General features: G+C 53.8%; 1 protein-coding gene across 6 annotated transcripts in view; it reads left to right on the plus strand.

Moving 5' to 3' along the window:
- Positions 1-25,836, plus strand: part of RPTOR (regulatory associated protein of MTOR complex 1) — a 344,118-nt gene that overhangs the window by 303,285 nt on the left and 14,997 nt on the right. For all 6 annotated transcript variants that reach the window (XM_059998020.1, XM_059998021.1, XM_059998025.1 and 3 more), the window contains 8 exons: positions 4,746-4,864; positions 10,265-10,368; positions 10,982-11,165; positions 12,713-12,823; positions 18,437-18,542; positions 21,459-21,573; positions 23,200-23,324; positions 24,384-24,488. In XM_059998020.1, the coding sequence (XP_059854003.1) occupies positions 4,746-4,864; positions 10,265-10,368; positions 10,982-11,165; positions 12,713-12,823; positions 18,437-18,542; positions 21,459-21,573; positions 23,200-23,324; positions 24,384-24,488 (969 nt within the window). The remainder of the gene's footprint in view (positions 1-4,745; positions 4,865-10,264; positions 10,369-10,981; positions 11,166-12,712; positions 12,824-18,436; positions 18,543-21,458; positions 21,574-23,199; positions 23,325-24,383; positions 24,489-25,836) is intronic.

Raw genomic sequence — 25,836 nt, forward strand, 5'->3', positions numbered from 1 at the left:
GGAAGGAGCGTTAAGGAGACAAAGTAGCTGTGCACCTGAGTGCGCGCGTCCACCTGGAAACCGCGGTGCTTACATAAGTGTTTAAAATTCATAGCCTACACCGAATCCCATTACTTGCAGCATTCGCCTGTTTGAAGTCAATTTTTTCTTTCATTTCAACTAAAGAACAGCAATCTCTAGCCTCTTTGAATATTGCAAAAGAGGTTTTCAAAACCATGGCAACCTAGGACATCCATTCATTGCCATCTTCTCCCAGAAAACTAGCCCCTCCCAGGCTCCCACTCCATCCCCACTGTCTCTAAAGCACTCGAGGTCTCGCCTGCTGAGCGAGGTGCTGTCCCCCCACAGGGGCAAAACCTGATCACGCATTTCTCCATGTGCCTAAGCATATCTGCCCAATGTCTGTGAATCTGCACTGGGACCCAGCTCTGTCACCACCTTTTGGAATCTTCTTTGATGTCTCCCTCCGCACGTTTCTCACCCACTCAGCCATTTGGCCTGACCTCCATGTGTGTCCCCAGTCAGTTCTTTCCATTTCCGGGCCCCCCACCCCAGGACTTGGCCTTGGCTCTCACACCCCACCACCTGTCCAGAGCAGATCCCCCCAACATCAGCTCTGCACGGACCACTGTCTGGCTGATGCCTTTGCAGAAACTCGTTTCCTGTAAAGTCCAAGCTGTGGCTGACACTCAAGACCTTCCTTCTGAGAGCAGCCTGGCCTTCACCATAGCTCCGCCCACTGTGCCCACCACCCCAGGCTGGCCACTGGCCCCCGAATGAGGCCTGGACACCTCTGCCTTTATCCCACATTCCCGCACCCGCCTCTCCACACAGCAGTGCTCGCCCATTCCTCTCCACGCTGGCATTCTGCGGCGTCTCAGGAGGCCCTCCCTGACCCATCAGACGCCTTCGTGTTGCACACTAAACCTGCGGCATCACATCGGGCCGTGAAGTTGCCATCTTGATCAACAGGTTTGGTAAAGCTGCTATTTCTTGCTCTTGTGTGTAGCAGGCAGCCTCTCCTCCCTCCATCACCTGCCCTTCTGTCCCTCACCTGTCCACCCGTCACCATCCTGCCCCTCATTCCCTCCCTCCCTCCCTCTCTGAGCCTCACCCCATTCCTGATGTCCAGAGGTGGGAGTGCAAAGAGTGGGGAAGGGGGGGCCCTGGTGCTTTTGTCTTACCTTGTCCCCCAGGTGAGACACAGGGGAGCCCCTTGAAAGGGTTGTGCAAACACACCTCCCAGTCCAGCCAGGGCTCTGTCCAGTAGGCGAGGGAGGACGTGATTAGGACCCTCCCAGAGGGGCTCAGAGTCAGGGTCACCAAGAGGGGAAATGCAGAAGCCCCAGGCCCTGGGAGCTGATTCCCAGGGAGGCGCCCGGGCCCGCATAATGCGATAGAGCGTCAGGGTTGGTGACCCCTGAGACCCAGGCAACAGGTCACAAGTGACAGCTCCTGCCTCCAGGGGGCTCCACCTTCCTTCTCCAAGCTGCCTTGCTAGCCCCCGGGGACTCTGGGGCCCAGAGTTGACCACAAAGCTCTGAGCAAATTTTCCTGAGTCCAGTGCTATTTAGAAAGTTGTGGCCATTGCTCTGAAAAATAAATCCTAAAACCATTAGTTATGATCTTTTATTACTTTTAGTCTAGACATGAAAATAGGCTCTCAGCGCTTATGGGGACTTTGGCAAGTGCCAGACACGGCACCCTGTCTGAGCTGGCTCAGCCCAGCGGTACCCCCCATCCCCACGGGGGCTACACCCACGTTCTCGTCGTTCCAGAGGCCCGAGCTCTGTGCTGCACAGATTCAGAACGTTCCGATTTGGAGACAGCAGATGTAAAACCAGGACAGTTCACAGAACAGAGAGGCTGGGGGGTGGTGGCCAGCCCCAGGAGAGCAGTGACGTGGAGACAGCAATTCCAGGTCCCTGTTCTGTGTTTTCACAAGTAAATCGTATACCATTCACTGTGGTCAAGGACACTACAAAACTTAGATTTTTAAAAATTCCCTGTTGAATCACAAGCAGAGTGATATCAAAGTCGAAATCTTCTGCAAGAGAGTCAACAATAGTAATAAAAACTGAGATTTTGTAAAGTGAACAGTACCCCTTCCTCATTGCACAGTGCCACGCTGCACCCCTTCCTCACGTTTATACCAAAGGTGCCTTGATTAAGGCCCTTGTGTGCTCAGGTGTCTGCCCTGGACCATCACCCTAGTAAGGAGGCCCCTTGGCCCCCACTGTTCCCCCCACTTCCCCACGGACCTGTTACCACGGGTCCGTCATCTGTAGTCAAGCAGATTTACTGTGCCCTTCACAGCCCTCTTGTCACACAGGTCGGCTGCTGCCCTGATCACTCTGAGCTCAGAAACAACGGAGGGGAGAGAATTTTGCCCAGTGGCTGTGGTGACTGTGTGGGGTCTTTGTAGGAACGTCCCATCCGTGGGGCCAGTTCTCCCGTCTGAGTGAGCCACGTCCATGAACGTGCTTCGCCTCGTTCCCCCGTGCGTCATGAATCGGGACCGTCTGCAGAGTGAGTGTGGAGCGGCTTCTCCCACCCTCCTCCTCTGGGGAGACAAGAAATAGCAGTGGCCTGGTGGCCCTTCACCGCAGCAGGTTCCTATGGCAGCCGATCTGCTAGGACAGGAAAGCAGCTTCTAGGAAATTTCCCCAAAGAGATTCCGACTGCCTTGACAAACAGCCCTGAGAATTTGTAAATCTGGGCAGCTGTCATGAGCCATGGCATTTGAGAGTCAAGAGGTTTTTGTTGTGTTTCTACACTGAGTAGGGCAGAGGACAGCAGGGAGGACAGGTGTGTGTTTCCATGTGGACTGTTCCCTAGCTCATGGTCCCCTCTGTGCAAGAGTGCGTCTGCCTGACGTTACTCACCAAATGAAGGTCCAAATTTATACTAGACCCAAGTCCCTGTTTGTGCCCTCCTGATTCCTGTGGGCCACGAGCTTTCGAGAGTGACTTTCCTCGCACACAGTAGGTGCTCAAACTGGTGCTGATGCACGCATGCCAAATGAGTACCTGATGGGGCGTTGCTCTGACCATAGAACACTCTTCGCCCTTGGTGGCGGGAGGTGCGTTCCAGGCCCCGCCTCTCGGAGGTTGGCCTGCGCAGGCAGCTGTGCTCCTGCAGAATTATTTAGAGGCTGCAGCCAGCTGTCAGCTCCTCTTCCCAGAACTAGGGTGGAAGGATAAGGCGACGGGAGTTTTGTGAACGCTCACTGGGAGGTATTTTATGTGTGGTGGTCCCCTGGGGAATGCGGCCACACCACATGCGATTGAGGGGTTGGCCTCCTCCAGCTCCATCACCCTGTGAACAGGCAGGCGTACAGCGGGCAGGCCCTGCAAACGTAGGCACCACAGTCCCTGTGGAAAGGGGACTGGGACCCTGTCGCCTCCCGTTACAAATGAGAGGGTGTCGGGTGCGGTGAGCTAGGACTTGTCCGTAAGCATCGACGTAGGACACACAAGAGAAGCTGACCTTTACTCTAAACCTTCGTCCAATCCCTCTTCTGTGATTTGAATGTTGTATAAAACCCTTTGAACAATGGTGTCCATCAGGAAACACTGTCCTCCAGTGGCCCTTCTTGTGCTTAAATTCTTCATAATTAGAGGGACTTTGTTAACTAGGGGCTGGCTGGTCAGATGGCATGAGATCACAGCTTGTTCGAAATCCTCTGTTACTCCCTGTCTGTCGTTGAACAAGCACTTGCTTTTCAACAAACCAATTGTCCAGCTTCCCCCAAATAAAAAGGATGCAGTGGTATATGGCGGCCTCCTCATTCGGCCACGTGCATTCAAACTCTTCATCCTTTGGATGCTAGGCCTTGCTGTCCTCCTCTGTAAAGCCTCGGGTGATGCCTGCAGCTAGGACGGTGAGGTTAAATAGGACTGAGCCGCCTTCCCTGGGGGTGGCCTCCCATCCCTCATAAATGTTCCTTCCCTGGGCTTCCCTGGTGGCACAGTGGTTGAGAGTCCGCCTGCCGATGCAGGGGACACGGGTTCATGACCCAGTCCAGGAGGATCCCACATGCCGCGGAGCAGCTGGGTCCGTGAGCCATGGCCACTGAGCCTGCGTGTCCGGAGCCTGTGCTCCGCAACAGGAGAGGCCACAACAGTGAGAGGCCCGCATACCGCAAAAAAAATGTTCCTTACCTTTCCTTCGGATCCACGATTTACCCCATCTGTGTTTATGTCCCGTCTCATCTGCCTTGGCACCCAGGCACTCGGCAGGCCCTAATGTGGAGAGCACACTCGGGAGGTGCTGGATGCCTGGGGAGGTCCTGGGGAGCGTGGGCAGAAGACTCAGTGAGTCACCGAGACCAGAGCAGGCCATGAATGCAGAGGGAGGTGTGGACGGGGACTCAGCCAACATTCTCCACTCGGGTGGGCCATGACAGCTCCTAGAAATCTAGGCGTTAAATCCAGTGCTGGATAGTACTCTCCAGGCAGCCAAGGCCTGAAAGGAAGTCCTGCCCTTTTCTAACTTTTCCTTCTAGAAAGATCCAGCCACAGGAGGTGAAATTGTGTGATCAAGCCTGTTCACCACCTGGGATTTCTGAATCTCTGGGCCCCTTATCAGATAACAAAACCGGAGCTTCCTGTAACCCCAGCTCTTCTAAGTGTCCACCCCTGATGCATGGTTAGGTCTTCAGAAGAGGGAGCTACCCCAGAAGCTGCCCCAGCATGCAGCGGCAGCTCCTTGTTGTTAAAACAGCTCCCATTTCTCTTTCCTAGGAGTTTCATTCAATAGTGTTTACACTCAAATTTGGAGAGTCTTGCTACATCTGGCTGCGGATCCCTATCCAGATGTTTCCGATTTGGCTATGAAAGTACTCAACAGCATTGCCTACAAGGTACGTGTGAAGGGCGTTCTTTGTGAAGCTCTCAGGACCCTGGTTTTCAATCATGAATGTTCAAGCAGAGAACTCCAGTCATGTTCAGGTCTACGCATGGTTTAGGTTTAGAAACTTTGAACGAGCGTTTTGAATCCAGAGATTCACAATATAGGCTAAATTCCATGTGCATGTAGCTTCAGGTGGGGCATGTGTCACTGCTTCTGCACACCCACATCAGGGCAGCAGAAAATTAGGTAAGGACATCTGTGTGACCCGTAGTGATGTCCTCTCTTTCATTCCTGGCACCAGTAACATACAACTTCTCTTATTCATGACTATTTCTGGCTAAAGGTACCTCTTCAAAGAACCAGCTTTTGGTTTCATTAGTACAATTGACCTCTGAACAACACAGGGGTTAGGGACACCAACCCTGACCCCCCGCAGTCAAAAATCAGCCTTTCCGATTCATGTCTCCACAACCCTGAATTCTGTAGTACTGCAGTGTGTGCTTATTGAAAAACGTGTATAAGTGGACCCGTGCAGTTCAAACCCACGTTGTCTAAGAGTCAGCTGTGTTTCTCTGTTGTTTTTCATTCTGTGTTTTATTGATACCTGCTTTTATATATATTGCTTCATTTCTTCTGCTTACTCTCAGTTTAATTTGCTCTTCTGATTCTAGTTTCTTAAGATGGAAGCTTAGGTCATTGATTTTAGTCCTTTCTTCTTTAGGGACTGTAAACTCTCCCAGTTCTTTTTGTGAGCTCTGGGAATTATTTGGCCTTTCAGTGGTTCTTTCCCCACCCTCATGGGTTTTCACGCCTCCCCCAAGCAGATTTGAGGGGCCTCCCCTGCAGACCCTGGAAGCCCTCTCCTCTCTGCCCTGCAGATTCTAGCCACCTAGGCTTCCATGTCACTCCGATTGGTCCCCTCTGCTAGCTGCACTGCTGGGCTCTGTCTGGATACCCTTCCCCCACCACAGCCGGGTCTGCAGGAAACTGACTGCAGGCCAGGAGCTGGGCAGTGATTCCCCTTCTCTCAGCAGTACCCAGTGCCCAATGTCCAAAAACAGCTGTTTCTTTTTTTTTTTTTTCCTGTTTTCCAGCTGTTTATGGAAGTTGGACAGTTTACATGCAGTTAATCTTTCATGAATGGAACAATAATGAATGCCACAAAGAAGTCATTCGTTATAGCATTTTTAAAGATTTTCGTAACTTTTTGATTAAATTTTAGGCTTGCAGACAAGTTACAGGAAAAGTACAGGGAAATATTGTCACGTGTCACAGTTTACCTGGCGTGTCTCTATCCTCATCTGACCCTAATCACTAACGAGGGGTCATCCTCAGGCTGCCACTTGCCTGAAGGTACGTGGCTTACTCATAGCTTCCCTCCTGGGCTGTTATTTTTTTTCCAAACTGGTTATCAAGCCCTCCTATTTGCTGCCGCCTCACTGGGGTTGGCCTCCCACGTAGCCCAACCTCCTGCAGCACCTGGCCTCCTGTTGGCACCATATTTGTGTGGTGTTCAATTCCCCCACCGACGTTATTCTTCACTGGTGAAGTTCTGTCTTTTCCTGGATGATTGAATCATCTCATTGTCTGTGGCTGCTACTTCAGCTTCTGGTAGCATCACAAGTAGTAATAACACAGCCTCATCGTGTACGCAGTCTTAAACTGTTGTAGCAGTCAGCTTCCTCTTCCTCCTTAAAGAAGCAATGAGGATAATTCAGGAGCACATTCTGGGTTTAACCCCAGCCTCTGGTCACACGTGTGACTCTCTCTGGAAGCAGAGACTCCTAGGTACACAGTGTTCGCTGCACTTCCTGCCTGTGAGCACTGCCAGCCTCATGGCTGAAGTGCTAGGCATTACTGTTGGCCGACCCGGGACTATCGGGTAGTTTATTCCACTCTGACCTCCCCTTGCGCCCAGTGAGCCCCTCGCCCACTTTCTTCATCATCCTACTGCATGACTCGCCACAAAGGCACCTGAGTGCTGTTCCATCCTCAGGGAGTGTGGAGTCTTCTCAGTGTCTATAGAAAAGAGGCCAGTGAATTAAGGTAACTTTTTCATTCGTAATACAAAACTAAGAAATAGTCTAATCATCTGCTTTTTCCACTAAGAATAAGATTGATTCAAAAATTAAACTTTTCTAAAATATATGTTTGTTACAACATATTAGGGCCTGTGACCAAGGGAGGGAGGAAGTACAGTCTTGGGGAAAGAAACAGAGGAAAAGGAAGGAGGTCCTGGAGAAAGGCACAGCGGACTCGAGTGGGTGTCGTCCTCCTCGTCTGTGAAAATGGAGCCTCCCTGCTCTGCCCGGTCCTGGCCTCACTGATGCGAGTTCCCCTCCCGCGAGGCCGAGGATTAAGGGCACCCAGGCACCCAGGAGAGCGGCTCTCCCAAGTGCCAGCTAATTCATCACAGTCACCACCGTTGCTTTAAGTGAATTCTACCTGGGACTTGGAGTCCAAAAGGAAAGTTTATATTATTTATCTAGGAAGTGTGGTTTACAGAAAAATTACTCTTTAGATAAATAGAGTCATGTGCTTTCATAGGTGTCCATTCTCAGTGCTCCAGCAACCAGAGGCTCTGCCTCATGCTTAGCCCAGAATTAACTGTAGACGATCCTTTGGGGAATTACCTCCTCCCACATGAAGCCAGATCTTTGGTATACAGTTAACAGGGACTTTTCTGAAATACTCCATCCCCCAAGAGAGAGCAGCCAAAAGCCTCCGTTGGTATCCTAAACCCTGACTGTGTCGAGATCCAGTTGGGAAACTCGCTGTCCTCATCACCTCTGTAGGGTGTTTTCTCTGCACTGGATCACGCTTTCCTGCATCCCTGTGAGGTGACGTGTTCTAGTGGAAGATCTGCAGAGTAAGAAAGCGCTGGGAGCGGGAGACAGAGGGGGTGTCTTATTGCGGCCCCAGGCTCCCGTTACAGCGACCACCCCCATTAACTGCATGGGGGCGGGGAGCACAGGTGGGGCTGTGTGAGTGTCCCTGCAAATCGTTTCTATGTTTGCACTGGGCTAAGAGGGTACATCTGACCTAGAATCCTACTAACAAGGTGTTTGCCACTCTCTAAAAAGTTGGCTTGTAGCCCTAATTATGACCTCCCACTGCTGCCCTTCCTCTTCTGGACTCAACACTTGTTGGGAAGGGAACTCACCTCAGGCCATCATCAAAGCGCATCTGCTGGTCCAGTGACTCCAGTGCAGCGTCATGGAGGGAGAATGACAGGGTGTTGACACCGTGAGAACAATGGGCAAGTGTGCTTGCAGTGGATGGGGCTCGCGGTGAGGTCCTGGGGTCTCTCAGACCCACGCTCCATCCTCCTCCATATACAGCCCAAGCCTGACATCCAGCAAGCACACCGGTGTTTCTCCGTTACCCTTTCCTGGCGGTGTGCTCTCTGTGTGAAACGGCGACTGGAACCAGCACAGAAAGGGGCCTTCCTGGAGGGCATCTCCCACAACCTGCTCGCCACCTGCTCCCGGAGCAGCCTCCATCCACACCAATCCCACGGACAGGCGGGTCTGCGTGGCCACCCCCCACTCATGCTCACCACTGCAGCACTGCTGCAGTGAATGTTTGTTGCACAAATAGGAAACGTTAGGCAAAGAAGCTTCATCTAAGCCTGAAACCCTAGGATCGATCACCAGTCATGGGGCCTCCCCAACCAGTGACATGCCCACCTCTCAGGATTTCCAGAACGGATGCAAAACTAGAGCTGTGTGCAGCAGCCGTCAGCGTGAACTGCATTAAAAAATCACGGCTGTCTTCTTTGCCCTCGAGGCTGAGACAGAACAAGCCAGGGCTGTGCCACCTCCACCCCCAGGGAAGAGCAAGGAAGCAGAGTTAGTCACCCCAGGCCCACGCGCTTCTTCCCTTTTGGAGCCTCCTTGGAGGGGAGCAGTCGGGGTGGGGGTCTCAGGGGAGATCAGCACCGTGGGCTCCAGCTCAGGCAGTGGCAGAGCCTCTGTGCTCAGGGAAACTTTGAAAGGTCGTGGATTCAACCGAAGTCTGCATTTCAACCCCAAAGTTTTCTGTCTCTCCTCTGTCTCTCTCTCCCACTGATTTTCTAGAAATTTTGAGGAGACACATATTCGGTTTATAGTTTCTTAGCTTAAATTTCTTTTCTCCTTTTAGACCTCTTAAGGGATCATTTGGCTCTCAGGCTTTGTTGGGGTTGCGTGTGTGTGGAGGCCAAATAACTTAAATAGCAAAGCAAAACAAACACAAACAATACAACTTTTATAATTCAAAAAATAAAAAAGTTTTTATAGGCTGGTTATGATTCAGTTCTTGCTGTTTGCATTTCAAAGTGAAGGATTATCTGGGACACATTGGTATTATGTTGGTGGTTTTGTATTCTGTAATTTTCTACCTGTCAGCTGAATAGAGGTATGGCCTTCCTAACTGCTGAGAGAATAAGCCAGAATTTGAGGGTCTTCTGTAAGTAGCCAGTCCAGGGTTCCCCTGGAGCGTCACCCCATGAAGGTCGAGGCTCCGCCCATCTCGCTGGGTGACACCCAATCTTCGAGAACTGAGCCTGGCACCAGCCACACTTGGGCAAGTGGTGGCCAACAGCCGCCATTCCTGTTCTCTTCCTGCCAGAGTGGCACCCCCTCCACAGCATCAGCCCCTTTCTGGTCCTTTCACCCTGGATGTCCAGATCCAGCAGGCCCATCCAGCTGTCCAGCACTCAGAACAGAGGTCCAGGAAAGAACTTGGCGTCAGTGGGTCCACCAGTAGCTACGCAGTGACACCCCTGTTTGCTTATTGTCTCCTCCACCATTTAAAAAAATCACAACAAAGCTGCTTCCCTCCTGACTGCCAGCCCAGGCTGGCACAGACCCTCTGCTGGGTAAAATACCAAACCTGCACGTGATCATGGGAGGAAGTGCACAGACCTGGGTCTTGTCTCCATTCACAAAATGCTGCACCCAAGGTGCTGTTTTGAGCCTGTGCCGAAACATGACAACGAACAACCGAGGCTGAGCTTAGGCGGGCTCCTTTCCAAGTGCCAGCTCTGCCCAGGAAGCTGCTCCCTCCAGGGGAGCTCCTGCCATGAGAGGGAGCCTGGAGAGCCTTCTCCCCAACTTCCAGACCCCCCCACTCCTCATTAGTCCCAGTGCAGTTTTGTGACAGCGTTTCGGGGCGGGGGGCGTCCTTGGAGCCTCACTGAACCAGGTGAATACTTTCCAGAAAAGCAACAGAATATCATTTTATCTAGCGGGTGACATTTGTGGGGAAAATTTTAACTGGGACCTTCCATTCCTATGAGATTTCCTCAGCCAAAAGCCTTTTTCTGTGATTTTGAAGGCACTCAAAAGCAGCCACCAACCTGTGCTTGTCTTGTAGCCTCAGGTTGTCACAGTGACCACCCACCTCACTTGTCCCTTTGTTCCTTCAGGCCACAGTGAACGCCCGGCCTCAGCGCATCCTCACCACCTCTTCCCTCACTCAGTCGGCACCCGCCAGCCCCACCAACAAGGGCATCCACATCCACCAGGCGGGGTGAGTGTGGGTAGCTGCCTTCCGGGGTCTGGGGAGGTTCCCAGCACGGCCTCCCCCCGCCTCCCCCTCCCTCTCCAGCCTGCAGGCTCTCTCTCACACCCCGACATCTTCTCATCTGAGCCCCTCCTAGAATCCTTTCCTACCTTTATCTGCACAATTGTGACAGCAAAAGTTGACCTGAACCTGACTCCATTCAGAATTTTATCAGAGAGGGTCCGTGTCTTCCAGTGAGTGACCAGCAGGGTGGAACCCTCCACTTAATCAGTGTTCACAGAGCTGTGCACTGGATCTCAGGGGAGTAGACGTGCCCTGCACCCTCCTGGAGCCTACTCAAAGTCCTGACTGAGTTTGCCTCCGGCTGCATTGGTTTTCAGGGGAAGATGGTTCTTAGAACCTGCAGGCAGAAGCTAGAAGGGGTCATTAATTCAGCATCAGCAGCTCAGGTTTGGAAGTCACGTTGACAAGCCATGCAATTGAGGGTGGTCCGAGCTGGTGACCCTGGGCCCATTCGCAGGATCTGGGAGTGGGCAGTACCAGGGGAAGTTGCTTAGGGTTTGGTTTCAAAGGAGTGTGTTCTGGGTAAAACACAGTGTTTCTTTTTTCCCGACGGCAGAGGCTCCCCGCCAACATCCAGTGCAAGCAGCTCCAGCCTGACCAACGACGTGGCCAAGCAGCCGGTCAGCCGAGACCTGCCTGCAGGCCGGCCAGGCACCACAGGCCCCGTGGCGGTGCAGTACACACCCCACTCCCACCAGTTCCCCCGGACACGGAAGATGTTCGACAAGGGCCCAGACCAGGTACGGATGTGGTTTTAAACACTAACTCTAATGGGCTTGGGTGCTGGGACGTTCGCTCCTGAGAGGAGAGGCACCACCTCGGGCGACGGGGTGCATGTGGCCTCGGCCCGGGTGCAGAAAGCCGTGAGCCACCGACGGCTCTGGGCTCCTGCCCCCACGTCTGGGCAGATACTGCAGGGTGTCCCTCTTCCTCCTGCAGCCCCTTGTTCTGGGTTCACTCTTGGCAGCTTCCATGTAACAAGCAGCACATGGGCTGATTGGCTTTTTCCCTTCTCAGTCAATAGCATTTGTCTCCACTAAACGTGGCAGCTGCTCCACAGAAGCGCTTGTTCTGACAGGTTGTTTGCTTTTTCCATCAACATTCAACTATGCCCCGTAGGTGGGTGTGGTCTCAGCCGCTAAGTTAAACGAGGCCGTTCAGGAGAGGGAGGAATTGGCGTCCTTGTTTGTCAGGGTTGTGAGAACACATAACAGGTGGACACAAAAGCTGGGGCCTCGTGTCTTGTCCAGACTGCTTGCTGCTGTCCCGGCCAAGCACAAACGGTATAGCGAGGGTGTTCTGAATGTGCCAAGGACACGTCTCAGCTCACCAGTGACCGGCAATTTAACAGGAAGGTCACAGCAGCCTGCACCCTGACTTTGGAACTAGATGCAGGTGTCGGGGATGGACAGGTGTCCACACCTGCCACCGGCCCCGCCCACCTGGCTTTGGAGCTGCCTGCTCCCCTCGCCTCGATGGCTGAGGAACAAAAACGGCCACAACGCCAGGTGCCATGTTTAGCCTCCCGGCTGGACCCTACATGGGGCAGCCAGGCAGGAGTGGCTGGACCATGATCCGTGGGTCCTGGCCCAGCAGAGCCGCGAGGTGGCGGCAGGTGGCTGCGGTTCCCCTGTCAGGCGGGAGGTAAGACCTTATTGCTGACCCCATCTGTGGGATTTTCCACCCAGCGTGTCTCCCTGGGTAGCGGGGGCTGCTCTGTGAGGCACTTCTCATGCCTGACCACGTGCAGTGAGGCAAACCCCTGCTCTGCCATCCTGGCCCCCATTGGTTCTGCAGCGGGGAACAAACTGAACCATTGTCCCAGTGAGCAGAGCCACGTGTTTTAAGTTTTAATGCTTAGAAGTCCCAGTTGGCCCAAGCTCTACTGTGCTCTTATCCAGGAGCCAGAGGGTAGGCCAAGGTCCTATGTGTATGACTGGCCTGGTGGGAGTGGCGGCCCTGGGACCAAGCAACAAAGTCCTCGTGGGGCTGCTGACTCAGCACCGATGGCAAGTGTCAGGGACTCTGCAGCCCAGGCCACCTCAGCCAGCCCTGGGGGATGCTCGACCTCTGAGCGCAGACTCAGAGCCCTGTCTGACAGTCGGGGTTCCTTGGGCACCAGGACGCAGAAGTGAGGGGACCACGGAGATATTGCCCTCAGAAGCCTGACCCCTGTGCCTTGGTCTCCAGGGATGGACTGTCTCGAGCTCACAAAGAAGTTCGGGGGTGACGTGACTAACTTTGTTTCTGTCTTCTCCTCCCCTCCTCCTTTCCAAATGCCCCGAAGACCACTGACGACCCGGATGATGCTGCCGGGCACAAAAGTTTCATTTCGGCCACAATGCAGACAGGGTTCTGCGACTGGAGCGCGCGGTACTTCGCCCAGCCTGTCATGAAGGTAGTGGTGTGTCAGCAGCTCTCTGGGTTTAAAGCCAGAATCCCCTGGCATGCACTGCCCCCATCTCCTCAGCAAACGCACACAGGACTCCAGAGCCCCGGCCTCAGGCCTGGGTGTCTGAACCCCTCTGCTCTGAGCTCAAGGTCTGATCCTCACTGGTTTGCTCACTGTGACCCTCGGGGGCCACATGCTGTGACTCCTAGCAGCCCAGGTGCAGTTGCGCAGGCCCTGCCCTGAGCCGTGGCCTGGGGCAGGTGCTGGCTGCACAGGGCCCTGCTGTGCCCACTGGCCTCCTGTCCCACCGAGGGTGGCTGTTGAGGGGACGCCAGATTGCTGTCATGGTAGCTGGTATTAACAGGTAAAAAACAGTAAAAGAAACAGACCTCACTTACCTGCCTTTTCCGAGCTTGCCAGTATAAAATGTGCCATTTTGTCTTGATTAGCAAGGTCATCCAGGTGGTCCCCAGGCCTCACTTGGGCCACTTCTGGCTTTGGGGACTGTTGGACTAAGCTAGCTGACTGGGGTAATCTGGCTTATTCCAGGACACTGCCTTCCAGGTTTGATGACGTGACGTGTGTCCTCTTGCTACAGACTCAGGCCACACATTCAGGGTGCCAGGGTGAGACAGGGCAGTGCTGTCAGAGCTGAATCTTCGTGCCCGTCTTTCTGCAGGGAGTGCTGCAGGGGTTCATTTTAGACTTGCTGATCTAAAGCACGTTCTTACAAAACCACCTTCCTCTTCCCTCATAGGTAATGGAAAATTGAAAACTGCAGTTTATTCTCACTTGTATATCAAGCTACATAACCAAGTAATTTCCAGGCAGAGTATTTGGACTCTATTACAACTTTTCTCTGGCCTTCCTGTTTCCCTGTAGTGATACTGATTTTTGTCAGTTACAACACAGAATAACGGTTGTCAGTGCCTGAGGCAGGTGATAGAGTTCTCATTTATCAAGCCCCGTTGCTAAAAAGAAGCACCCTCTCAGTAGCGAAAACTAGGATCCACGGAAATGTCCAACAGGAGGGGAATGGTTAAAAAAGGATGAAGTATTTGATACGATATTATTGGAGCTATTAAAAAATAAAGCTTTGAAATTAGTAACATAAGAAAATGCTCATGATAAAATTTTTTTAAAAGGGAAAAAAAAGCAGGACGTAAACTGGCCACAGGATGGCCATACTTTCTACACTTAGCACGAAGTACCTTTATAATCAGGAAAAAAATATATTAAAGAAATGACCCCGGGACTTTCCTGGTGGCGCAGTGGTTAAGAATCTGCCTGCCAATGCAGGGGACAAGGGTTCGAGCCCTGGTCTGGGAAGATCCCACATGCTGCAGAGCAACTAAGCCCTTGCGCCACAACTGCTGAGCCTGCGTGCCACAACTACTGAAGCCCGTGCGCCTAGAGTCCATGCTCCTCAACAAGAGAAGCCACCACCATGAGAAGCCCATGCACCACAACGAAGAGTAGCCCCCACTCGCTGCAACTAGAGAAAGCCCACATGCAGAAACGAAGACCCAACACAGCCAAAAATAAATTTTTAAAAACAATAAAAAATAAAGAAATGACCCCAAGAGATCATTGAGGCCTGTTACAGTCAACCAAGTGTGTTGTCCACGCCAGGGTCGGCCTGCTCCTGCTGACCTGTCCGCCTGCAGACAGGACATCTCGGGCTCCTCTGGCTAAGGAAGGAGGGAGTAGGCAAACACCAGAATTTGTCCCAGGAGACAGTTCATCACTGGTGCTGTAGGTAGCGAGTTGTCCTTTAGATCTGTGGTACATACCATCTGCTTGAAAGTTAAGGGGGGTTAGTCTAATAGTAATGGAAGTTCAGTTTCGTTGATACAGTCTCCTGCTTAAGGCAAGTGCGGTCAAGTGACTTGGACTCTAGGTGGTTGGTCTGCCATCTCACTGAAACGGCAGTGACTGTAATTCTCGGAAGCTACTTGGTGGGGTGCTGAGTGGCTGTCCTTGAAGTCTCCAGGGATGCCTGTTCTCAGTCATCTACCTGTGGGGAGAAGTGGCATAGGTAATCCAAAACATGTTTCTCTTAAACTTAGAAATGAACTTGACTTTTCCCTAAGAATTTGCTTTCCTTTCCTCAGCACCGGGTACTCAGACTCAGAGTGCAGGTGCCCTCCAGCAGCGCACGTCAGCTGACCGCGGGGGGAGGCTCCGCAGGCGAGGGCTGCGGTTTGTGGGGACCTCTACTTACATGTTCACGTGTTTCACTCAGATGCAGACCCACAGCCACCACTGGAAAAGGCGAAACAAAGCTGCAGGGACAGAGAACAGAGGGCAGGGTGTTGGGCTGGGGCTGGGGGGAGGGCTTGACTACAGAGGGCACGTGGCAGTTTGAGGTGTGGGGGACTGTTCAACATGCTCACTGTGGTGGTGGTTACATACTGTGCCCAAAAGGGTGAAATTTAATGCATGTGAACTGTATCTCGGTCACCCTGATGCTTTATGAGAAGTGTGGCCTGATGATGAAAATGCCCATCGTTGGGTATCAGTACCTGCAGTGAACTCTGATCTGCACTTCAGAGCTTTTTCCTTGGCAGTCAGTGGTCTTCACCCCTTAGATGTCGTGCCCAGAGGTGGCGGGTTGAGCCGGGTCAGCCCGCAGCCAGTGCACACCCTCCCGGTACTGCTGACCCCCGTCATTGTTTGGGGAGGGTGTTTGTTATTAAACGAGGTGAGAGGCAAGCGCAGAGGTACTCTGTCCTGCCACAGAACTCGGCTTTGTTTCTGGTGGGAACCCAGGGAGCTCGGTGTCTGAGAATTTAGCATTGACATCATGAGCCTTCCCCAGGGGTCATGCTGCAATCATGATAGTCACGTGCCTGTCATGAATTTTATCCCGTGCACTTGAACCTCTTTAAATTCAGAGGCATTGAGGGTAAGACCCAGCCCTGTGATTCACAAATTCATCATATGAGAACCTGCTCCACGTGGAAATGCCCGCCCTCAGGCTTCTGCAGACCCTCTGGTCTTCCTTTGTTCCCAAGCCCAGCCTGCCCCAGTGACAGGCGAGGAGCGAGGGGGACACCCTCACCAGCTGTCAGCCGCCAGCTCCTCAGGAGGCTTCAGGAGGCTTCAGCACCGTAATTGGTTTCTGTTTGAGGAAAAGCCAGGAGGTGTTAGGAATTCGAGGAGTGTCGTGATCCTAATCATGTAACACTATTTCCCACACCCACATCCCTCCAGCTCTGCTTAGAGGAAAGCGCAGCACAGTGTGGGTCTGGGCTTTTGTTTAGTCAGAAGCTTTTGTTCAGCCTGCAGAGCCATGGGAGAGGGGAGGAGCACATGAGCAGATGATTAAGAAAGGCTGAGTGGGAAATCGTCTGTCTGGTCCCTCCGTACATCCTTGTCCATCCCGGCCGGCCAACGCCGGCTGCTTCTCATGGCCTCTTCTGCTCTCTTGTCCTCTCCTCGTCTCACTCCACCCTCGCCTCCCACACTGTCCCACTGCTCTCCGCCCCTGCTTGTCCTAGTACTTCATGGCAATTATCCCCAAGACGATGCGTGCACTGGTTCCTGGGCTGCGGTTTAGTTCAGTTCAGTTCTGCAAGTCCTTCTCTGAGCTCAGCAGAGCCTGTATGCCCGTGGGACTGCTCCCGGGAGCGCCACGCTCTGCTGCTTAGGATTCAGCCCAGGGCAGTGATGCCCAGCTGTGCCGTGGAGGTCAGCCTGTCTGTGTCCCCAAGGCACGTGTGGCCACACTCCCATGCGCAGCTGCCTCCCGTCCCCCTTCCTTCCTCCCACCTGCCCCCACCATGGGGAGTACAGTCCAGAACTTCATGCCTGCCTGTCCCACTCCCTTCCTGCTTGTCTAGACCCTTCCTCTAATATATTCCCGCAGAAACGAGAGATTTATTCAGGTGCAGTCTCAGTCTTTTCATGTGGGGTTTTCTTATTATTCTACGTTATTGGTTATTTGTTATTTGTTTTCAAATAATCTCTGGATTGTCATGAAACAAAACCAACTGGTAAAAACCCACCGTCTATCCCAAGTACCTTTGTGGGGTTATGTCTACAGCACTAACTGTGCTCTGGAGGCTCTGGGTGACTTTTCTTCGGTTGTCTCTGTGTCAGGATATCTTTGCTGTTTTGCTGGGTGTAGTTTTGTGATTTTTAAGAGAAAAAAAGGAGTGTAGCAGTGAAATGCTGGAACACAGAGGCCTCGGCACCTGTACACAGGGACGAGGTGAGGTTTGGGGTTGTTCATTTGTGATCAGAGATAACACAGAGCATTCTAGGAGAAGACACGAAAGTGCTCCATGACCATTTCATGTAATAACTGCCTAAAACGTGAGCTGAACTCCTCTCCGTGTAGACGTCACCTCATTTCTCAGCCACACTTATACACGGGCACGTGCACATGACCACGTTCACTGTCCTTCATCCTGATGCTTTCTCCAGGATGAATATGGGCTCCTTCTGCCTGTGTGGTGTTGCCTGGCTGAGTACAAGGCTGGTTAACTCAGCTAAGTGGAAGAAGGGTTTTTCCTAGTTTACTCGATTCCTTTTGTATTTTGGGATTTTACAACTCTGAGTTTTCAAGCAGGGAACCAGAGTTAGCCAGATTGACTATGTGATTTAGGAGATACATCTTTTTTACATGACAAGTGATTGTTATGAATAAAGTAGACTTAAATCATAACTCATTATTTGCTAAGTGTGGCCCTCTCCTAGGCACACCCATCCGTAGCCCACAGGCATCCACGCCATGCACACACGCCAGCCGTGAAGCGAGAAGGGCCCTTATCCAGGAAAGGGGACTGTTCCGCAGCATCCATATACTCCACGTGCAGATAAACTCCGTCTCTTGAAAGCCGATTAGGGAGGGCAGAAGGGTCGAAGCTCCCTCCTCAGTCTCCACCTGTACGGAATCCGATGCCAGCTTCACCCTCTGCTGCATTAGGTGGAGTGGGGCGGGCAGCAACTCCCAGAGAAGACCCCACCCTCAGGCCCGGCCTGCCTCTCGCAGCTGTCACAGGGTAGCCGTGCCCTGGCTGCTGTCCTCTGTCACTTCTCATGAGCTCGTTCATCTTCTAACCAGATGCCTCTGTTCCCTTTGGCATCAAAGAATAAAAGCAAAAGTCTCTGAGCACAGCCCATCTTTTTCCGATTTTGCATTTAAGGGCAAGAAGGAGCAAATTTAGTGTCTGGCACAGCAGGGCCCTTTGTGTCCCCTCCTTCAGAAAACACCCAGCCCTAATCCCTGAATCTCCCCTCAAAATCTGTCTGCTTTGAAACCAGCCCCCCTGCTGCCCTGTCAGAGTGCGAGACTTCTGGCTTCCACCATTGGGCCGTCGTGGGGGCAGGGGTTTCCTAAGTCTCCACTCCGTGTCCCCGCGCCGGCCAGCCCTCCCCCCACCCGGTCCCAGGTCTCAGAGCCTCTAAGCCCAGCGGGCAGCAGTGAGCGGCACTCCCAGCATAGAGAGGGAAGCTGCTTCGGGGGTCCAGTGACCAACCTCTGACTGTAATGCTCTGCTCTAGCCTGCGGTAGGACACTGGACACTGGGCTGACCAGAGAACCCAGATTCTTTAGCACCTGCGGAGGACGAATCCTCTTATCTGGAAATAATTGTTTTTTTATTGTTGAAGATCCCGGAAGAGCATGACCTGGAGAGTCAGATCCGCAAGGAGCGGGAGTGGCGGTTTCTGCGAAACACCCGCGTCAGGAAGCAGGCGCAGCAGCTCATCCAGAAGGGTAAGCAGTGTCCCCAGGGGCCACCGCGGTCGTTGAGCAGGCGCCCACCCGCCCTTGTGCAGGGGAGAAGTGAGGCTGGCAGAGGTGCTCGAGGGAGGGAGGAGTGCCAAGGTGGGGGCACCATCCGCCTGCCTGACAAAGCCTGGTCCCGGGAGACTCTGTGCCTTTGCCCTCAGGGAGACTTGGAAGCTCTCTGGGATCATCGTCCAGGGAAGCTCCTGTCTTGACTGGCAGCTTCTGGGCAATTGTGTCTTCTGCCTTTTGTCGTTTCCAGAGAGGAAGGAGCAAGCCCTCCGCAGGCCCTGGGGTCCACGGCGGAGTGGGCCTGTGTCCTCCCCATGGGGACAGAAGACAAACACCAGGCCCTGGCTGTGTTTACCTGGACCCCACCAGGCCCCCAAATAATTGCTCTCTATCACCCAAAGCTGTGTATCAGTCACATTTTGACCAAACCTTTTACTAAATTTGCCAACAGATGCCCAAACCGCCCACTTTGCATGCCCCCCAGCCCCACCCCCCGGTGAAGTGGCAGTGAGCAGCGTGGACAAGTGGCTGCCACAGGGAGGGCTGCTGGGCCGCGGGTCCTCCTCATATTGGCTGCAGCAGCCCCCCAGGCACTGAAGCAGGGTGGGAGGGGGCAGCTGAGGGCCTCCACCCTGTGATCAGAACAGGGACAGAGTACTGGGGCCCTCACCATCCCCCAGAGACGAGCCTCTCTCCTCTCCCTCTCCCAGCAGTACAGCCCCCGCTGGCCCGGGAACCGACCCAGTCCCACAGCTGTGAGTGCACAGGGCGTGGGCTGGTCTTTTGGCTCTGCCTGAGCCCTCATTGCTGGGCCAGCTTTGGGCGGTGGACTGACCCTGCCCAGGTACCGCACAGAGTGGATAAGCAGGCTCTTAACGCTTCTGTTGAATTATTGTCGTGACCTTGCCTCCCTGTCCTGTCAAATTCTCTTGATTATTACCGGTTACTTTTTAAAGTTGAGGGTGAGAACCCATGAGACCGTCCCTGCCTGCAGGCAGCCTGGAGTCGGGGTCTCGTCCCTGGCCTGCCTGCCCAGGCCCATCGCACTCCTTGGCCCACTGAGCACTTCCAGAAGCAATGCTGTTTCGGAAGCACTTCGGCACGTGTTCACAGTGCTCTCCGTGAGATGCTCGGGTCACGTTTCATTAATGTGCGGTCACTTCTGCTAAAACCAATCTTGGTTGTTTGTAACTCGCCTCTATGAAAGCACTGTCGCAGCTGGATGTAAAGCCTCTGGGGTGTGGAATTGAGAGTCTGCAGCTTTCTCCAGGAGAGAGCGAGCCGCCCAGCATGATAGAAGCTCTCCGCATTATGGGGTCAAGGGCCTATTTTCTTGGAAGTTGGTGGTTCTTTAGAACCCCAGGCCTATGGACGGGGACAGCAGAACAAATTGGTTTCTCTGTACCCACGGGCGCAACCTGGGAGCCAGTCTGCTGCGTGCAGTCGGACATCTGAACGGGGTGAAATTAGAGCCAGCCACTCGAAAAACAACTAGGTTTTCCAGACAAAAAAGAAAAAAAGTATCTCTGTAAATTAGGGTCAGGGGTTCTCTTTTCCAGTCTTTGTGGAAAAAAAGAGGTCTGCTTGTCAGACACACACCGAGAGGAACTGCTGAGCCGCTGAAAACCTTAGCAAGTGAGCTTGCTGACGGGAGCATCACTGCCAGTGGACGTGGGCAGGGAGGACAGGGCCGCTAGTGAGTCCACAGCCTCCTCCGCTACCTGCCGCACTCAGAGCCTGGACTCCTCATGAAGTTGTAGTTTTATCTGAGGCCAGCGGTGTGCTGGGAAGGCTGTGAACGGTAGAAGTATGGGAATCACACCTGCAGGCCGAGCAAAGTCACTGGACAAGTCAGTGAGGCCCCGGAATACGAGCTGAGAAAGTTAATGCTGCCTTTTCTATCCATGACCCCTCCGGCCACCCCCCATGACACCATGACTTTGCCATCATACATGGATCTCTGCATGTCTGCAGAACACCTGCAGTGACTCAGGACCTGGGTATCCCCTCATCTTTCCTGGGTCAAATCACGCCTCTGTCCTGAGGAACCCATGGCTGTGGGGGAAGGCACCTCTGGGCAACAGTTAAACCCTCTGGGACCTGTTTGCCTGTTAGTTTAACCCTGTCTTGATTGTTGAGTGGTTTTCTGTGTTAGTTGTTTTAGCAAAGGGAGGCGGAAAAGGACTGAAATTGTGGGTGACAGTAGCTCGCCCGGCCGGCGCCAGGTTCACAAAGCGTGAGCAGCTCCTCTGTGTCACCCAAGACTTGCGTCCAGCCACTGAGGAGGGGGTGACTCCGGGACCTGAGTGTCACAAGGGCTGCTCACCCTCTACGACGTGCAGGGAAGAGGGGCCACCATGCCTGGCTCCTCTGCATAAGCCTGTGTCATTCTCCAGAAATGTGTGTGAACCTGTCGGATGCTCTTAGCAGTTTTATCCTCTTTTCGTTGTTCTTCTAAAGCTCCTTCAGGGCCACGAGGGTTTTTTCCCAAGTGGCTGTATTGGGGCCTGGTGAACAAATCCCCGTTCACATCCTTGGCTGGATTGCAGACAGCGATGGCCAAACCGAGACTTCAGCCTTGGGTCTCAGTTACGAATCTCAGCCTTACTGAGCTTTATTCCAAAATCTTTGGTGCTCTTTTCCTAAAACCTTAACCAGTGTGCACTGATCTGAGTATTGCTGACGGGTTGTCGCAATTATATATCGAATGCTAGCCATGTACAAGCAGAGGCAGGGCCCTGCTGTCAGGAGCCCACCCCTGCGCTGTAACCCCTGCTTTCCTCTGGGCCCCTCCAGGTCCCCAAACATTAGGGACTGGTGTCGGCCTTGGTAAAATACATCATTGACATTTGCTGCAAATTGAGACCCATAGTCGTGTGTTTCCCTGGGCAGGTATCACAAGGCTGGACGACCAGATATTTCTGAACAGGAACCCTGGTGTCCCCTCCGTGGTCAAGTTTCACCCCTTTACGCCGTGTGTGGCCGTCGCTGACAAAGACAGCATCTGGTACGTGGGGCACTTGCAGGGCTGGCGTTTCAGCTGGAGAACAGGTAGCCCCTGGGAGGTGTGGGCAGGATGCCCCTGCACCCTCCTGGTGTGGAAGCTCCTCAGCCCGGGCCTTTGGGCTGTTTCAGGGGGGGAGGGGTGCTGGAAAACGTGCAGAGAGACGTCCCTCCTCCTGGTGTTGCCCACGCCCTCCCAGGGTTGCACTTGGCCACGTTACCACGGGTGTTCCAGAGGCCTGAGCACGGTTATGTGTGGGCCGGGACGGGAGCTTCTGGTACGAAGATGGAGCCATTCCTGTGCAGTGAACAGAGACCGGTGCACAGGGGCTCATCAGGATCCCACAGTGACAGGACATGTGAGGAACCCGCTTGTGTGCAAGGGCAGCAAGTGTGTGAAGGGGAAGTGTCAGTAACAAGACACCATGTTAATTCATAGTGACCATTGCCCTTATGTCACTGAGAAAGCGCTCACTTGATGGGAGAGAACCATGGACGCGATTCTTTTTATAGCTGATAAAATGGATATAATTCTTTTTTTTTTTTTTTTTTTTTGGCTGTGTTGGGTCTTCATTGCTGCACACGGGCTTTCTCTAGTTGCGGCGAGCGGGGGCTACTCTTCGTTGTGGTGCACGGGCTGCTTCTCATTGCAGTGGCTTCCCTCATTGTGGAACACGGGCTCTAGGCGCGCGGGCTTCAGTAGTTGCAGCACGTGGGCTCAGTAGTTGTGGCTCACAGGCTCTGAGCACAGGCTCAGTAGTTGTGGCACACGAGCTTAGTTGCTCCACGGCATGTGGGATCTTCCCGGGCCAGAGATCGAATCCGTGTCCCTGCATTGGCAGGCAGATTCTCAGCCACTGCGCCACCGGGGAAACCCAAAATGGATAGAATTCTTACCTGTTTCTTATTCCTCTCCTTTTTTTATACATAACATAAAATTTACTGTCTTCTCCTTTTTTAAGTGTGCAGTTCAGTGGCATTAAGCACATTCACCTTGTTGTGCAGCCATCACCACTGTCCATCTCCAGGACTTTTTCATCACCCTAAACTGAAACTCTGTCCCCATGAAACACTGACTCCCCCTCCCCACTTCCCAGGCCCAGCACCCCACACTCTACTTCCTGTCTCTATGAATTTGTCTATTCCAGGAACCTCATATAAGTGGAATCATCTAGTATTTGTCCTTTTTTTGACTGGATTATTTCACTTAACAAAGCAGGTGTCAGAACTTCCTTCCCTTTTAAGACAGAATAATAGTCCATGTGTATGGACCACATTTTGTTACATCCTTCCTCCATTGATGAGCATTTGGGTTGCTTTCACCCTTTGGCTGTTGTGAGTGACACTGATATAACCTGGGTGCACAGTGTATACCCAGAGGTAGAATCCTGGCCAAACGGTAGTTCTGTGTTTAGTTATCTTGAAGAACCACTCTTGTTTCGCATGGCAGCTACACCATTTTATGTTCCCACCAGCAGGGCACAGCATTCCAGTTTCTCCACATCCCTGACAACATTTGTCCCTTTCTGTGTTTTTGCTGGTGGCCGACCTGGTGGGTGTAAGGTGGTATTTCCTTGTGGCTTTTGTATTTCCCTGATCACTAGCCGTATTCCTCTCTTATTCCCTGAAGTTTTTGGGACTGGGAGAAAGGGGAGAAGCTGGATTATTTCCACAACGGAAACCCTCGGTACACGAGGGTCACGGCCATGGAGTATCTGAATGGCCAGGACTGCTCACTCCTGCTCACAGCCACAGGTGAGTGGGGTTTGTGTGGTGGGGACCTAAACCGCAATGCAGAGGTGGTGGGGGACAGATGCAAGACCCCAGCACGAATTGGCACAAAGCTTCCTGTGACCTCGATTGTTTCTTCTGGCAAAGGGGACTAACCGCTCCCAAGTGGAGGCCTCCATCATTAAAGGCACACCCATGGGGAGAGGTCCTGCTGGCAGCCCTCCCCAGGAAAATAAAGTCCAGCCCCGGTCCAAAGCCAGCCCCCTGGCAGACATCAGGCAGGGAGGGGGAGGACAAAAACCCAGAGTGGTGCGGGCAGCCAGTAGGGTCAGTTGGGGGTTTGAGGACAGATCACACCGAGCCTCTCTGAGCGCCAAAGAGGAGGCAGAGAGGGTGATTCCCCGGACACAGAGACACAGCAGAGGAACCCAGGGCCCTTCAGGAGTCGGGTCCCAGTGGAGGTGCAGCACGAGGCTTCACTTCTCAGCAGAGATCAGGCAAGTGTTTCCCAGTGTGTCCCCAGATGACCTCATCCTCCCTCTGCAGCTTGAGGCAAGGTCATCCTTGAGGGCCTCATGTGAAGGGCTAGTGAGGCCAGAGAGCAGGGTCCTGGGGGCAAGCAACACCAGGAGGAAGGAAGGAAGGACAGACGGACAGACAGCCAGGTGGTGGACCCACACACTCAGGCCCACCTGGCTGCCCATCTGCCGGAGAACACTGGGGCCTCTGCCCCGTTCTGAGCCTGGAGAGGCAGGAGGAACAACCCGCCCATTTCCTGAGTCTCGTGTGAGGGGAGGTGGGGAGAGAGAGGCCCTGAGCACCGTCCCCTTGAGACTGCCTCTTCTTGGCAGGTGATCCCCTCGGGGGGGATCGGGAATGCTGAGGCGGAGGCACAGCCCTGAAGCCCAAGGTCAGGCCAGAAGAGGCCTCACTCTGCCTCTGATAGGCTCCTCACCAGACGAGAGACCCATCTGTCCCTTGGGCTGGGCAGCCTTTGTCCTCCTGTGCCTCCGGGGGAGGGCCCTCCTCCCCTTCCCAGAGCAGCCAGGCCTGCATTTGAATATCCTCTCTTGTCTCCCCAAGATGACGGTGCCATCAGAGTCTGGAAGAACTTTGCTGATTTGGAAAAGAATCCAGAAATGGTGACGGCCTGGCAGGGGCTCTCCGACATGCTGCCCACCACCCGAGGTGGGTGCTCCCCGGGGTCCTGCAGGCGCTCAGTCCACTCAGACTCCCCAAGTAACGACCCAGCCAGCCTCCACCTTGGGAGACTCTGCTCGCGGGTGGAAGTCCTGCCGAGCTCTGACCAGCCCACAGCCCCCGTCCTCGGCTGGAAGCTCGTGTTGCTTGTGAGAGCGTGGCCGCGGCAGGGCCTGGGGCTGCATTCTGTGCCCCTCGTGCCCGAGTTAATCGCCTCTCGGTGATGAGCACACAGCAGGCGCCCCAGTTGTGTCTGGTCCTACGGGGGAGGCCAGTGCGCTGCCTGCCTGCCCTGGGCTGACAGAGGCGCGGCTGCAGCACCCACCGGCCACTGCTGTGCGTGCTGCCTGTCGGTGTGCATGGCTGCCCCACGCCCAGGGTGAGAGACACCAGCACCGCCTTCCGGTCTCTGGGTCCAGCCCATTGTCAGGAGGTCTGCACCTCTCAGCCCCGCGCTCGCTGTTCACACAGCATTAATGCGGCCGCGGGTCTGGATTTCCAGGGACACCCTCAGCCGGAGCCGCCCTCCAGTGTGGTCGCAGAGCTGCTGCCAGATGGAGGCGGGAGCGGCTTGCTGTCGGCCCCCTGCTGGCCTGGGGTCTTCGCATGTCCTCGCGTGGCCGATAGGTGCCTCCATGGCTGCTTCTGTCTCCTCCGTCAGAGCACTTGTCCTAGGGAGACGCCGACCCCTGGGGGCACAGCTGGCTCCACGGCAGACACTTCCGTATGTGTTAATTTTTAAAATAGCCATGTTTTTACATTTTCTTCAGGAACAAAATGGTCATGCATACCCACCTCCACAGGACCCAACACAGCCGTTTTCTTGTTGCCCAGGCCCCTCTGGGCCCAGTCCTGGGCTAACGTGGATGACAGCTGCCATCACAGGTCCCTCTGTCTCTCTCTTGCTTTTTCCAACATTGGAGCAAAAGCCTGATCCCTGCCCTGCAGCGCCCCCACCTCCCACCCGCTCAGCCCCCAGCCCCACCTCAGGCCCGCCTCAGTGCTGCTGGCTGCAGCAGAGCAGGTGGCTGACGGCCTCCCCGTGGCTCTCAGGTGCTCACGCTCACAGGTTTGTTTCACTGCGGGACACGCTGGACGAGTTGAATCGTGGTTTTCAGTCCTTAGCTTCCTGCTGCCATCCAGCAGGACGGGACACACCCCAGGCTCCCGCCGTTCTGCAGACCCCTGTGCAGGGAAGGCAGGGGCTGGTCGAGAGCAGGGTCAGCCTCCCGGCAGGGCCAGAGGATGAGAAAGTGGGGAGCCCACTGGCAGCCCAGTGGATACACTGTTGTCTAGTTTATTCCTCTTGCAGCGGCCTACGTACCTGCCGCCCCCA

This window comes from Delphinus delphis, chromosome 19, assembly GCF_949987515.2.
Source record: "Delphinus delphis chromosome 19, mDelDel1.2, whole genome shotgun sequence".
Classification (NCBI taxonomy): domain Eukaryota; kingdom Metazoa; phylum Chordata; class Mammalia; order Artiodactyla; family Delphinidae; genus Delphinus; species Delphinus delphis.